Source organism: Nothobranchius furzeri, chromosome 1 (genome assembly GCF_043380555.1).
Source record: "Nothobranchius furzeri strain GRZ-AD chromosome 1, NfurGRZ-RIMD1, whole genome shotgun sequence".
Taxonomy (NCBI): Eukaryota; Metazoa; Chordata; class Actinopteri; order Cyprinodontiformes; family Nothobranchiidae; genus Nothobranchius; species Nothobranchius furzeri.
This window is the reverse complement of record NC_091741.1, coordinates 12,023,768-12,037,966: the sequence shown is the minus strand read 5'-3', so window position 1 is coordinate 12,037,966 and position 14,199 is coordinate 12,023,768. Positions and strand designations below refer to the sequence as shown.

Genomic DNA, 14,199 nt, shown 5'->3' with positions numbered 1-14,199 from the left:
TGAGTTGTAAGTGATCTGAACGTTTCATGATGATCGCACTTTCCTATAGGGGGTCAAACCATTTCCAAATAGGTCACCGGGCCTGGTGTCACTTTAAAGAAGTAGTCCAGTTACACCTTTGTGGGCTTATAACTTGGCTTCTGAATATCTTAAAGAGGTCAGGTTTGATTTAGTGTACTCCAATCAACAGCCTCTACAACCACAAAAAGGAATGGAGTCATTAGCACTTATGGTTTTTAAATGGCACCCAGAATTATGTTGCACGAAGCACAATTTCACATCATTCTGGGTTCATTTGTGTGAAAACAAGGTCCAATCAGGCTGAAACGTTACAGGAAGGTAGAATCTATTGAGTTGTAAGTGATCTGAACGTTTCATGATGATCGCATATTCCTATAGGGGGTCAAACCATGTCCCAAAGGTCACCGGATCTGGTGTCAATTTAAAGAAGTAGTCCAGTTACACATTTGTGAGCTTATAACTTGGCTTCTGAATTTCCTAGAGAGATCAGGTTTGTTTTAGTGTATTCCAATCAACAGCCCCTACAACCACAAAAAGGAAGGGAGTCATTAGCACTTATGGGTTGTAAATGGCAGCCAGAATTATGTTGCACGAAGCACAATTTCACATCATTCTCGGTCCATTTGTGTGAAAGCAAGGTCCAATCAGGCTGAAACGTTACAAGAAGGTAGAATCTATTGAGTTGTAAGTGATCTGAACGTTTCATGATGATAGCACTTTCCTAAGGGGGTCAAACCATGTCCCAAAGGTCACCGGGCCTGGTGTCACTTTAAAGAAGTAGTCCAGTTACACGTTTGTCGGCTTATAACTTTTCTTCTGAATGTCCGAGAGAGGTCAGGTTTGTTTAAGAGTACTTCAATTAATAGCTCCTACAACCACAAAAAGGAATGGAGTCATTAGCACATATGGTTTTTAAATGGCACCCAGAATTATGTTGCACGAAGCACAATTTCACATCATTCTGGGTTCAATTGTGTGAAAACAAGGTCCAATCAGGCTTAAACGTTACAGGAAGGTAGAATCTATTGAGTTGTAAGTGATCTGAACGTTTCATGATGATATCACTTTCCTAAGGGGGTCAAACCATGTCCCAAAGGTCACCGGATCTTGTGTCAATTTAAAGTGGTAGTCCAGTTACACATTTGTGAGCTTATAACTTGGCTTCTGAATTTCCTAGAGAGATCAGGTTTGTTTTAGTGTACTCCAATCAACAGCCCCTACAACCACAAAAAGGAAGGGAGTCATTAGCACTTATGGTTTGTAAATGGCAGCCAGAATTATGTTGCACGAAGCACAATTTCACATCATTCTGGGTCCATTTGTGTGAAAACAAGGTCCAATCAGGCTGAAACGTTACAAGAAGGTAGAATCTATTGAGTTGTAAGTGATCTGAACTTTTCATGATGATCGCACAATCCTATAGGGGGTGAAACCATGTCCCAAAGGTCACCGGGCCTGGTGTCACTTTAAAGAAGTAGTCCAGTTACAACTTTGTGGGCTTATAACTTGGCTTCTGAATATCCTAAAGAGGTCAGGTTTGTTTTAGAGTACTCCAGTTAACAGCCCCCATTACCCCAAAAAGGAATGGCGTCATTAGCGCTTATGGTTTTTAAATGGAACCCAGAATTATGTTGCACGAAGCAAAATTTCACATAATTCTGGGTTCATTTGTGTGAAAACAAGGTCCAATCAGGCTGAAACGTTACAAGACGGTAGAATCTAGTGAGTTGTAAGTGATCTGAACGTTTCATGATGATAGCACTTTCCTAAGGGGGTCAAACCATGTCCCAAAGGTCACCGGATCTGGTGTCAATTTAAAGAATTAGTCCAGTTACACATTTGTGGGCTTATAACTTGGCTTCTGAATGTCCTAGAGAGATCAGGTTTGTTTTAGTGTACTCCAACCAACAGCCCCTACAACCACAAAAAGGAATGGAGTCATTAGCACTTATGGTTTTTAAATGGCACCCAGAATTATGTTGCACGAAGCACAATTTCACATCATTCTGGGTTCATTTGTGTGAAAACAAGGTCCAATCAGGCTGAAACGTTACAGGAAGGTAGAATCTATTGAGTTGTAAGTGATCTGAACGTTTCATGATGATAGCACTTTCCTAAGGGGGTCAAACCATGTCCCAAAGGTCACCGGATCTGGTGTCAATTTAAAGAAGTAGTCCAGTTACACATTTGTGGGCTTATAACTTGGCTTCTGAATTTCCTAGAGAGATCAGGTTTGTTTTAGTGTACTCCAATCAACAGCCCCTACAACCACAAAAAGGAAGGGAGTCATTAGCACTTATGGTTTATAAATGGCACCCAGAATTATGTTGCACGAAGCACAATTTCACATCATTCTGGGTCCATTTGTGTGAAAAAAAGGTCCAATCAGGCTGAAACGTTACAAGAAGGTAGAATATATTGAGTTGTAAGTGATCTGCACGTTTCATGATGATCGCACATTCCTATTGGGGGTCAAACCATGTCCCAAAGGTCACCGGATCTGGTGTCACTTTAAAGAAGTAGTCCAGTTACACATTTGTGGGCTTATAACTTGGCTTCTGAATATCCTAGAGAGGTCAGGTTTGTTTTAGAGTACTCCAATTAACAGCCCCTACAACCACAAAAAGGAATGGAGTCATTAGCACTTATGGTTTTTAAATGGCACCCAGAATTATGTTGCACGAAGCACAATTTCACATCATTCTGGATTCATTTGTGTGAAAACAAGGTCCAATCAGGCTGAAACGTTACAGGAAGGTAGAATCTATTGAGTTGTAAGTGATCTGAACGTTTCATGATGATAGCACTTTCCTAAGGGGGTCAAACCATGTCCCAAAATGTCACCAGATCTGGTGTCAATTTAAAGAAGTAGTCCAGTTACACATTTGTGGGCTTATAACTTGGCTTCTGAATGTCCTAGAGAGATCAGGTTTGGTTTAGTGTACTCCAATCAACAGCCCCTACAACCACAAAAAGAAATGGAGTCATTAGCACTTATGGTTTGTAAATGGCACCCAGAATTATGTTGCACAAAGCACAATTTCACATCATTCTGGGTCCATTTGTGTGAAAACAAGGTCCAATCAGGCTGAAACGTTACAAGAAGGTAGAATCTATTGAGTTGTAAGTGATCTGAACGTTTCATGATGATCGCACATTCCTATAGGGGGTCAAACCATTTCCCAAAGGTCACCGGGCCTGGTGTCACTTTAAAGAAGTAGTCCAGTTACAACTTTGTGGGCTTATAACTTGGCTTCTGAATATCCTAAAGAGGTCAGGTTTGTTTTAGTGTACTCCAATCAACAGCCCCTACAACCACAAAAGGACTGGAGTCATTAGCACTTATGGTTTTTAAATGGCACCCAGAATTATGTTGCACGAAGCACAATTTCACATCATTCTGGGTTCATTTGTGTGAAAACAAGGTCCAATCAGGCTGAAACGTTACAAGAAGGTAGAATCTATTGAGTTGTAAGTGATCTGAACGTTTCATGATGATCGCATATTCCTATAGGGGGTCAAACCATGTCCCAAAGGTCACCGAGCCTGGTGTCACTTTAAAGAAGTAGTCCAGTTACACCTTTGTGAGCTAATAACTTGGCTTCTGAATATCCTAAAGAGGTCAGGTTTGTTTTAGTATACTCCAATCAACAGCCTCTACAACCACAAAAAGGAATGGAGTCATTAGCCCTTATGGTTTGTAAATGGCACCCAGAATTATGTTGCACGAAGCACAATTTCACATCATTCTGGGTCCATTTGTGTGAAAACAAGGTCCAATCAGGCTGAAACGTTACAGGAAGGTAGAATCTATTGAGTTGTAAATGATCTGAACGTTTCATGATGATAGCAAATTCCTATAGGGGGTCAAACCATGTCCCAAAGGTCACCGGATCTGGTGTCAATTTAAAGAAGTAGTCCAGTTACACATTTGTGGGCTTATAACTTGGCTTCTGAATGTCCTAGAGAGATCAGGTTTGTTTTAGTATACTCCAATCAACAGCCCCTACAACCACAAAAAGGAATGGAGTCATTAGCACTTGTGGTTTTTAAATGGCACCCAGAATTATGTTGTACGAAGCACAATTTCACATCATTCTGGGTTCATTTGTGTCAAAACAAGGTCCAATCAAGCTGAAACGTTACAGGAAGGTAGAATCTATTGAGTTGTAAGTTATCTGAACGTTTCATGATGATAGCACTTTCCTAAGGGGGTCAAACCATGTCCCAAAGGTCACCGGATCTGGTGTCAATTTAAAGAAGTAGTCCAGTTACACATTTGTGGGCTTATAACTTGGCTTCTGAATGTCCTAGAGAGGTCAGGCTTGTTTTAGTGTACTCCAGTCAACAGCCCCTACAACTACAAAAAGGAATGGAGTCATTAGCACTTATGGTTTGTAAATGGCATCCAGAATTAAGTTGTAGGAAGCACATGTAGCGTTATGGATTTATGCTCTTTTATGAAAGAGAAACCATGCTACGTATTAATTCGGAATATTAATTTTAATAAATCAATACCCAAATTTTATATTGTTCAGAGGACTCAAAGGTTGTTTTCATCCATAAACTGCCGATAATATCTGAGTGTCTGTGTTTCAGTTCAATGAGGAAACAAGTTTGAAGGATTAAAAGTTTTAATTCTTCAAATTAAACTAATGATTTTGAAAATTGACAAACAGGAAATAACAATCACATTGGCAACTTTGTGGGACAATCTTTAACAGTTTATATGCTGTTCTTGCTCAAATAGACCTTCTGGTGAATTTATGAAGATTGAGAATGTTGTGACATGAATGCGTGTGTGAGTCTGATTTTGCTTCAAGAAGAAACAGGTGTCTGAGTGAAGTGATGGTTTGGATAAACTTAGGTCTTATCAGAGAACTGCATCAAACGCTAAAACCGTGCTCTGTCTCACGGAACTCTTGTGGACCCTCTTTCGGATCCGGGCCGTGGAGGATGTTGTGGTTCATCCAGATGACACCGGCGGCTGACAGGAGACATAGGTGTCGAACGGAACCGGTCCAGAGTTGCCCTCGGTACACGTGGATGGTAGAGCGTTTTATCGATGCGCTTTCTTAAGTTAATTCACTCAGAAATCAAAAGACTCGGTAATGAGTCTTCGTTAGAAGTCGCGATTCAGCTATTCTGCCTGGCTTGGCAGAAACAGCGTGAAAGGGGGGAAGAACGAGCCAACAGGCTCTGCCCCCCCTTTGGTTTTCAGGTCTGTTCTCTCTCGTTGTCCAACACGAACTGAATCAAAAGACTGAAAACTTACCAAAAACCTTTCTCTTCTCAAAGCAAAAACATGTGCGTCATCAAATGTGTCTGGATTTTACTGTGGGAAGGTGTGTGTGGGTGTGTGTGAATGTTTGTGTGCTTGAGTGTGAAGGTCAGTACCAAACATTCAACATTATCTACTTAAGTGTGGATTCATTAATCCATTATAATTACCCCAAAGCATAAGAACCATTCATTTGATTAAATACATTTATAATGAGCAAAATGATAATGGTTATTTTTAACATTAAAATCAAGAAAAAGAAGTTTAAACTTTATGTTTTGACTTGGTCTGGGTACAACTCATGTAAACACATCTTCTGGTAGACTGCAGGTGGTTGATGTTATGGTTTCCTCCCAGACTCGCTGGCGTTCAGGACTTAATCTGTGGGCGAAAGTTCTCAATGACCCAGCTTTGACCTAGCTGCGTCCAGCACCACCTTTGTGATAGAAAACCCATATTTCCTCACGTTACATTCCCCCCTTTTGTGACGACATGGAGGTCAAGCAGAGGCCACCTGACGTCACAACCACAATAACGTGATGTACTCGTAAAGGTAGACATCCCAGATGAAGGCAGGAACGATGAAGCGTCACCACAGGTCTCGTGTAGAAGGGAGTCTATCCTGATCAGATGATTAAGGCCAAAACTGTTGCAATCATTGTAAAGTAATCCACTTAGGAATCTTGAAAGCAGAGCTATTCCAATAGCAGTTAATTTTCATCAGCAATAATGCAAAGGTATGCAAAGGATAAGCAGCTCGTGTGCCACACGGAGCTGGGCAGGTGATGTATTCCCCAGGCGTAGTCCAGGCGAAGTCCAGCGCAGACCTCGACCCATCTCGAACCACGACCGAAGCCCCATGCGACAGGAAACCAGTTGAAGGATGGTGAAGACGACCCCTCTGATGGGATGTAGTCCATACGAGCTCGGAGAAGGAGACAAAGTGAGACAGCCCACACGATAGATAGCATTTGATGCAAAACAAAGAACTCAATCAAAACCTATCTATGGGTGCCTCTGGGAAAATGTGGGTGCCTTTTGTGAATTATCTAAAGAAGAAATGTACTGCACCCTGTTCTACGTGTCATGTAAAAACGTGATGCAGGGAAAACACAAATAAAAGAAAGTAAATCCTAACTGATATGTGAAACTCAGCAGGCTGCATTAATTAAAGGCATATATATAAAGGAAATAATCATGAAAATGAAGGGCAAATTGGCTTCTGGCCCTTTAAGGGAAATAGTAACAAAATAAAATTAACTTTGTAATCAAATATAATCATGCTACACAAAGCACTAATAAAAAGATAGAGATGTAAATCAGTTCTAAAAATGTAAATCAGTAGGTTAGTAATCCCTAAAGATGTGAGTTAGTAACAGGACCCTGGCTGGAGGCAGGTAACCTGAAAAAAAAACTCAAAGGATATCACATTTGTTAAAAATTCATCCCACAAACGAGAGAATTTGTAACGGTCCACCCGTCAGCGGAAAAGAATCCGGTCAGAATAGAGTTTTGAATCTGGTATTGCGGACCCACAGAGACACGAGTTTGGACGTATCTGTGGGAGCAGGCTCATAAGCGATTTGGTTATCAAACTGTTTGTATCTTGTGTTACGAACCCACAGGGAAACTTGTTTGAATTTACCTGAGGGTTCCGTTTGGAACTGGAGCGAAGCTGATGGTTTAGCTGTTAGATCAGAACCTGATTTTACCTGCTCAAAGTTGTGTTGCAGCTTAACGGAGGCGACTTTGTTGTGATCAGAAATAGTAGTGAACTGGAAATGCGAAAATGATGCTCGCAAAGCGGGAGGAGGCTCCCCACCCCCCTTTTGTTTCTCAAACGTATGCCGTGTCTGTGAGACAGGAGAAGCATAACAAAGAACAGTTCTTAAGCTCTTAAAAGCTCTATTACCAAGAAGATGCACATTGTCACCTGAATCGTGCTGAAAGAGTAGGTGTTCAGATGTCCAAAGACCTGGAGGTGTTGGACTTGGAGGTTCTGAAAAGGAGTGATCCAAGGATGGTTGTGTCACGGGTGTCAAAGCCAACCTAGCCATGTTTAGAATCAGATACAGACATGATGCTAGCTTTGGGAACATGGTCTGTCCTGAAAACTGAAGCCAAGAATACTTTATACCCAAGAATGATGGAGGTTCCCACACAGAATCAGAAAAACCCGGTTTAACCAGAGTATTTACAGACTGACTAGAACTCCGCCCCGTAGAAGGTGCAGCACCTAACTCCGGGTCGGAGGTCAATGTTGTCAGCCGAATTGGTGGAAGGTCAGTGTCGATTTCTGCAATGACCCGCCCGCTCGGAGGAGGCGTTCCCCCGAACCGGTTGAAGTCCGCAACGGAAAACTCAGAGCCACTCAGCACCCCCCCTTTGTCAGGAGGGGCCCCGAGAAGAGCATCACTGCACGCACCTACACCTCCCGGGCCGGGTTGCCTTCCCGAGCCCGTGAGAGAGGTGTGCGCAGCAACCACCGAGCCACCTTTAATATCGCCACTGACCACAGGACTGCTGGAAACCGCAGGGTTTTCTGTGTCGTCGTGGTCACCTGTAAGAGAAATCACAGGAAAGAGAGCACAGAGGCCCGAGACTAAGTCACACCCCTGTGAAAGGAGAAAAGAATTGGCCACCGTATTAGCAGAGGTCACAAACTGAAAAGTGACAAGGTCATTCACATAAAGGTCAAGATGTCCGGGCACAAACCCCTTAAACGGCATGGTAGCTCCGTCCGGAGACCACAAGTGTTTCACGGTGGCTGACGTTTCCATCACGCCCCGATAAAGAAGCTGGTTTGTGCATGAAGCGGACTGACGAGTAAAACAGACCTCTGACTGAAGCGGTGGATCACAGCCTGAAGATTTCACACCCATGCTGGAGGGATGTTCAGCCTTTAACATGGATGACAGAGGAGAAGCATTAGGAACCAAAGGATTAAGCACAACCTGTTTGTCAGAGAGGTTAACCATAGGCTCAAGAGATTTATTCAGCTTAAAAGCAGCAGAGAAAGTGTTGTTTATTTCAAACCTTGATGTTGATGGTGGGTTTTTGACCCCCTGGAAGAAATAAAAGTAAAGAAAAAGCGTTATGACTGTAAACAGCATGCTGCTCGAATTCACGACATGAAGTGCAGACCAGAACCACCTCCGACCCAGTGCAGCTGGCACCGAACCGCAGCCACTAGTCCCCACTGTTCCCGACCGGCGGCACCCGCCTAAAACGGGCCCGTTCGGGCGGGCGGAGGGACCAGCGATGCCCGGCCGGTGAATTTCCTGCGTCTTGGCATGTTCTGGAAGCAGAACGTCAGAGAACCTTACATCAGGTGTAACAGTGCAAGAAAGATTTTGTCGTGTCTCGTCCATCTCCCATTAAGTTCAGAGCAACTCGCGTTTTTACCTTCTGAGCCGACGTAAAACTCCGGGCAGATTCCTTAATATGTCTCACACAAACAAGGACTGTCCGTAGCTTAACTTAACTTTATGACACAGGGTAAAACAAGGAATTGTTGATAGAGAAATGAATACACACAACTTCACAAGATGGAAGAAAAAGGCATGGATCCGAGCAACGGAGGCTGTGAAAGCCGACCCGATCACCGGTCCAAAATAAAAATAATAAAAAAAATAATAAACCCTACGCTGCCGAGATGCTATCAGACGGACAAACGTAGCAAAATGTAGATTCTACACACCGTAGCGATTTACAAGAACCACCGCCAATGCGGGTTTTGTGAGGACACAGACTGACTGTGTCAGAAATGGTTTGACAATCTAACGGGACGCGTTCCCTTTTTGTCTAACTGTGGTGCTAGCTTAGCTCTCCGGCCAGGTCTAGCGTTCTTTGTCTGTAGCGACCAGACTTAAACTTTCCCGATTAACAAGTAGGCATCTCGCCCCGCTTGTAATACGGACTTTAAAAAACGTACGCAATCTGAATGCAGTAACGCGTGACGGCTGTGCTTCGCTTTACGACGTTTACCTAGCAATCAAGCTAAGGTAGGTGTCACCGAGCATTCCGTTTAAAAAACGCACGCAATCTGAATGCAGTAACGCGTGACGGCCATGCTTCGCCTTACGACGTTTACCGTGCAATCAAGCAACAGTAGGTGCCTACGGGCATTCCGTTCAGATTGTTTCTATAAGTCGCTCATGCAATGGAGATATTTGCCACAATAGCTCGCCCACAGTGTCAACACACTGAGACGAAAGGTGTCCGAGAATTTAGTCTCGGTTCTGAGGTTCGGAGAATTTAGTGAGCGGAACAATTTCCGGTTAAGTTCAAAATAAGACATCAAAGTGAAACACAGAGAAAAGCGTTGTTTGTAGCTTTTAGATGTAAGAAATCAGACATATCGCAGATATAGAAGACTGGATACGCTCGCCATTAAATGTAGCGTTATGGATTTATGCTCTTTTATGAAAGAGAAACCATGCTACGTATTAATTCGGAATATTAATTTTAATAAATCAATACCCAAATTTTATATTGTTCAGAGGACTCAAAGGTTGTTTTCATCCATAAACTGCCGATAATATCTGAGTGTCTGTGTTTCAGTTCAATGAGGAAACAAGTTTGAAGGATTAAAAGTTTTAATTCTTCAAATTAAACTAATGATTTTGAAAATTGACAAACAGGAAATAACAATCACATTGGCAACTTTGTGGGACAATCTTTAACAGTTTATATGCTGTTCTTGCTCAAATAGACCTTCTGGTGAATTTATGAAGATTGAGAATGTTGTGACATGAATGCGTGTGTGAGTCTGATTTTGCTTCAAGAAGAAACAGGTGTCTGAGTGAAGTGATGGTTTGGATAAACTTAGGTCTTATCAGAGAACTGCATCAAACGCTAAAACCGTGCTCTGTCTCACCGAACTCTTGTGGACCCTCTTTCGGATCCGGGCCGTGGAGGATGTTGTGGTTCATCCAGATGACACCGGCGGCTGACAGGAGACATAGGTGTCGAACGGAACCGGTCCAGAGTTGCCCTCGGTACACGTGGATGGTAGAGCGTTTTGTCGATGCGCTTTCTTAAGTTAATTCACTCAGAAATCAAAAGACTCGGTAATGAGTCTTCGTTAGAAGTCGCGATTCAGCTATTCTGCCTGGCTTGGCAGAAACAGCGTGAAAGGGGGGAAGAACGAGCCAACAGGCTCTGCCCCCCCTTTGGTTTTCAGGTCTGTTCTCTCTCGTTGTCCAACACGAACTGAATCAAAAGACTGAAAACTTACCAAAAACCTTTCTCTTCTCAAAGCAAAAACATGTGCGTCATCAAATGTGTCTGGATTTTACTGTGGGAAGGTGTGTGTGGGTGTGTGTGAATGTTTGTGTGCTTGAGTGTGAAGGTCAGTACCAAACATTCAACATTATCTACTTAAGTGTGGATTCATTAATCCATTATAATTACCCCAAAGCATAAGAACCATTCATTTGATTAAATACATTTATAATGAGCAAAATGATAATGGTTATTTTTAACATTAAAATCAAGAAAAAGAAGTTTAAACTTTATGTTTTGACTTGGTCTGGGTACAACTCATGTAAACACATCTTCTGGTAGACTGCAGGTGGTTGATGTTATGGTTTCCTCCCAGACTCGCTGGCGTTCAGGACTTAATCTGTGGGCGAAAGTTCTCAATGACCCAGCTTTGACCTAGCTGCGTCCAGCACCACCTTTGTGATAGAAAACCCATATTTCCTCACGTTACACACAATTTCACATCATTCTGGGTCCATTTGTGTGAAAACAAGGTCCAATCAGGCTGAAATGTTACAGGAAGGTAGAATCTATTGAGTTGTAAGTGATCTGAACGTTTCATGCTGATAGCACTTTCCTAAGGAGGTCAAACTATGTCCCAAAGGTCACCGGATCTGGTGTCAATTTAAAGAAGTAGTCCAGTTACACATTTGTGGGCTTATAACTTGGCTTCTGAATGTCCTAGAGAGATCAGGTTTAATTTAGTGTACTCCAATAAACAGCCCCTACAACCACAAAAAGGAATGGAGTCATTAGCACTTATGGTTTGTAAATGGCACCCAGAATTATGTTGCACGAAGCACAATTTCACATCATTCTGGGTTCATTTGTGTGAAAAAAAGGTACAATCAGGCTGAAACGTTACAGGAAGGTAGAATCTATTTAGTTGTAAGTGATCTGAACTTTTCATGATGATAGCACTTTCCTAAGGGGGTCAAACCATGTCCCAAAGGTCACCGGATCTGGTGTCAATTTAAAGAAGTAGTCCAGTTACACATTTGTGGGCTTATAACTTGGCTTCTGAATGTCCTAGAGAGGTCAGGTTTGTTTTAGTGTACTCCAATCAACAGCCCCTACACCCACAAAAAGGAATGGAGTCATTAGCTCTTATGGTTTGTAAATGGCACCCAGAATTATGTTGCACGAAGCACAATTTCACATCATTCTGGGTCCATTTGTGTGAAAACAAGGTCCAATCAGGCTGAAACGTTACAAGAAGGTAGAATCTATTGAGTTGTAAGTGATCTGAACGTTTCAAGATGATCGCACATTCCTATAGGGGGTCAAACCATGTCCCAAAGGTCACAGGGCCTGGTGTCACTTTAAAGAAGTAGTCCAGTTACACCTTTGTGGGCTTATAACTTGGCTTCTGAATATCCTAAAGAGGTCAGGTTTGTTTTAGAGTACTCCAGTTAACAGCCCCCATTACCCCAAAAAGGAATGGAGTCATTAGCACTTATGGTTTTTAAATGGCACCCAGAATTATGTTGCACGAAAAACAATTTCACATCATTCTGGGTTCATTTGTGTGAAAACAAGGTCCAATCAGGCTGAAACGTTACAGGAAGGTAGAATCTATTGAGTTGTAAGTGATCTGAACGTTTCATGATGATAGCACTTTCCTAAGCGGGTCAAACCATGTCCCAAAGGTCACTGGATCTGGTGTCAATTTAAAGAAGTAGTCCAGTTACACATTTGTGGGCTTATAACCCCCAAATTCCACTACCTCCGCTCCGCTCCGCTCCGGTCCGCCCCCGCCTTCCGCAGCCGCTCGCTTCCGAACTCAATTTTTACCGGTACCCGCTCTACAACGGCTCCGCTCCGGTGCGGAGACCTGAGGGGGGCAAACAAGCATGCGCGGGATTTTCGAGATCTTGCGATACAGTCCGAGCAATAAACGCGGAAGTTACATCCAAACACCCGTTGTGCGGGAGAAGCATCGGAAATGAGCTGTTTAATCTGCCCATCATTGTGTTGAGAGATCAGCAGTGTTTGGATCAACAAAGTGTGACTACTTTGATAGTGGCAACTGTATTTATGGCTTATTTTTGTGCATTTAAACTTCAGCCGCCATTGATAGTTGTTAAAAGTTGTTAAACCTGTGCATATGAAACAAAAAACGCCTTTTGTTTAGCGATTTATTGTGAAAAACGGAAGTTGTGCTTGCTCCTTTTCCTGTTGGGCCGTTGTGATTTCTGTCCATTTACTGCGGAGGTGCTCCGGCGTCCGGCAAAAATAGGATCGATTCTATTTTTGCCGGACGCCGGAACAGAGGGCGCCGCACGGCGCCGCACTGCCGGAGCACGGCCGCAGTAGTGGAATTGCTCTGATTGACTAGAACGGGACCGATTTTGCTCCGGCGTTCGTGTCGGAGCGGAGCGCAGCGGAGCGGAGGTAGTGGAATTTGGGGGTAACTTGGCTTCTGAATGTCCTAGAGAGATCAGGTTTTTTTTAGTGTACTCCAATCAACAGCCCCTACAACCACAAAAAGGAATGGCAAAAAGGAATGGCAATTAGCACTTATGGTTTGTAAATGGCACCCAGAATTATGCTGCACGAAGCACAATTTCACAACATTCTGGGTCCATTTGTGTGAAAACAAGGTCCAATCAGGCTGAAACGTTACAGGAACGTAGAATCTATTGAGTTGTAAGTGATCTGAACGTTTCATGATGATCGCACATTCCTATAGGGGGTCAAACCATGTCCCAAAGGTCACCGGGCCTGGTGTCACTTTAAAGAAGTAGTCCAGTTACACCTTTGTGAGCTAACAACTTGGCTTCTGAATATCCTAAAGAGGCCAGTTTTTTTTAGTGTACTCCAATCAACAGCCTCTACAACCACAAAAAGGAATGGAGTCATTAGCACTTATGGTTTGTAAATGGCACCCAGAATTATGTTGCACGAAGCACAATTTCACATCATTCTGGGTCCATTTGTGTCAAAACAAGGTCCAATCAGGCTGAAACGTTACAGGAAGGTAGAATCTATTGAGTTGTAAGTGATCTGAACGTTTCATGATGATAGCACATTCCTATAGGGGGTCAAACTATGTCCCAAAGGTCACCGGATCTGGTGTCAATTTAAAGAAGTAGTCCAGTTACACATTTGTGGGCTTATAACTTGGCTTCTGAATGTCCTAGAGAGATCAGGTTTGTTTTAATGTACTCCAACTAACAGCCCCTACAACCACAAAAAGAAATGGAGTCATTAGCACTTATGGTTTGTAAATGGCACCCAGAATTATATTGCACGAAGCACAATTTCACATCATTCTGGGTCCATTTGTGTGAAAACAAGGTCCAATCAGGCTGAAACGTTACAAGAAGGTAGAATCTATTGAGTTGTAAGTGATCTGAACGTTTCATGATGATGGCACATTCCTATAGGGGGTCAAACCATGTCCCAAAGGTCACCGGGCCTGGTGTCACTTTAAAGAAGTAGTCCAATTACACCTTTGAGGGCTTATAACTTGGTTTCTGAATGTCCTAGAGAGATCAGGTTTGTTTTAGTATACTCCAATCAACAGCCCCTACAACCACAAAAAGGAATGGAGTTATTAGCACTTATGGTTTTTAAATGGCACCCAGAATTATGTTGCACGAAGCACAATTTCACATCATTCTGGGTTC

General features: G+C 42.8%; 1 protein-coding gene across 1 annotated transcript; it reads right to left on the bottom strand.

The window, feature by feature from the left end:
• Window positions 1–4,795: 4,795 nt before the first annotated feature.
• Window positions 4,796–9,208, bottom strand: LOC139067072 (uncharacterized). Its single transcript, XM_070549004.1, has 2 exons — window positions 8,140–9,208; window positions 4,796–7,917 (listed from the first exon to the last, which is right to left on the bottom strand). The coding sequence occupies exons 1-2, from the start codon at window positions 8,671–8,673 to the stop codon at window positions 6,802–6,804; spliced, it is 1,650 nt and encodes a 549-aa protein (XP_070405105.1). The 5' UTR covers window positions 8,674–9,208; the 3' UTR covers window positions 4,796–6,801.
• Between the last annotated feature and the right edge of the window lie 4,991 nt (window positions 9,209–14,199).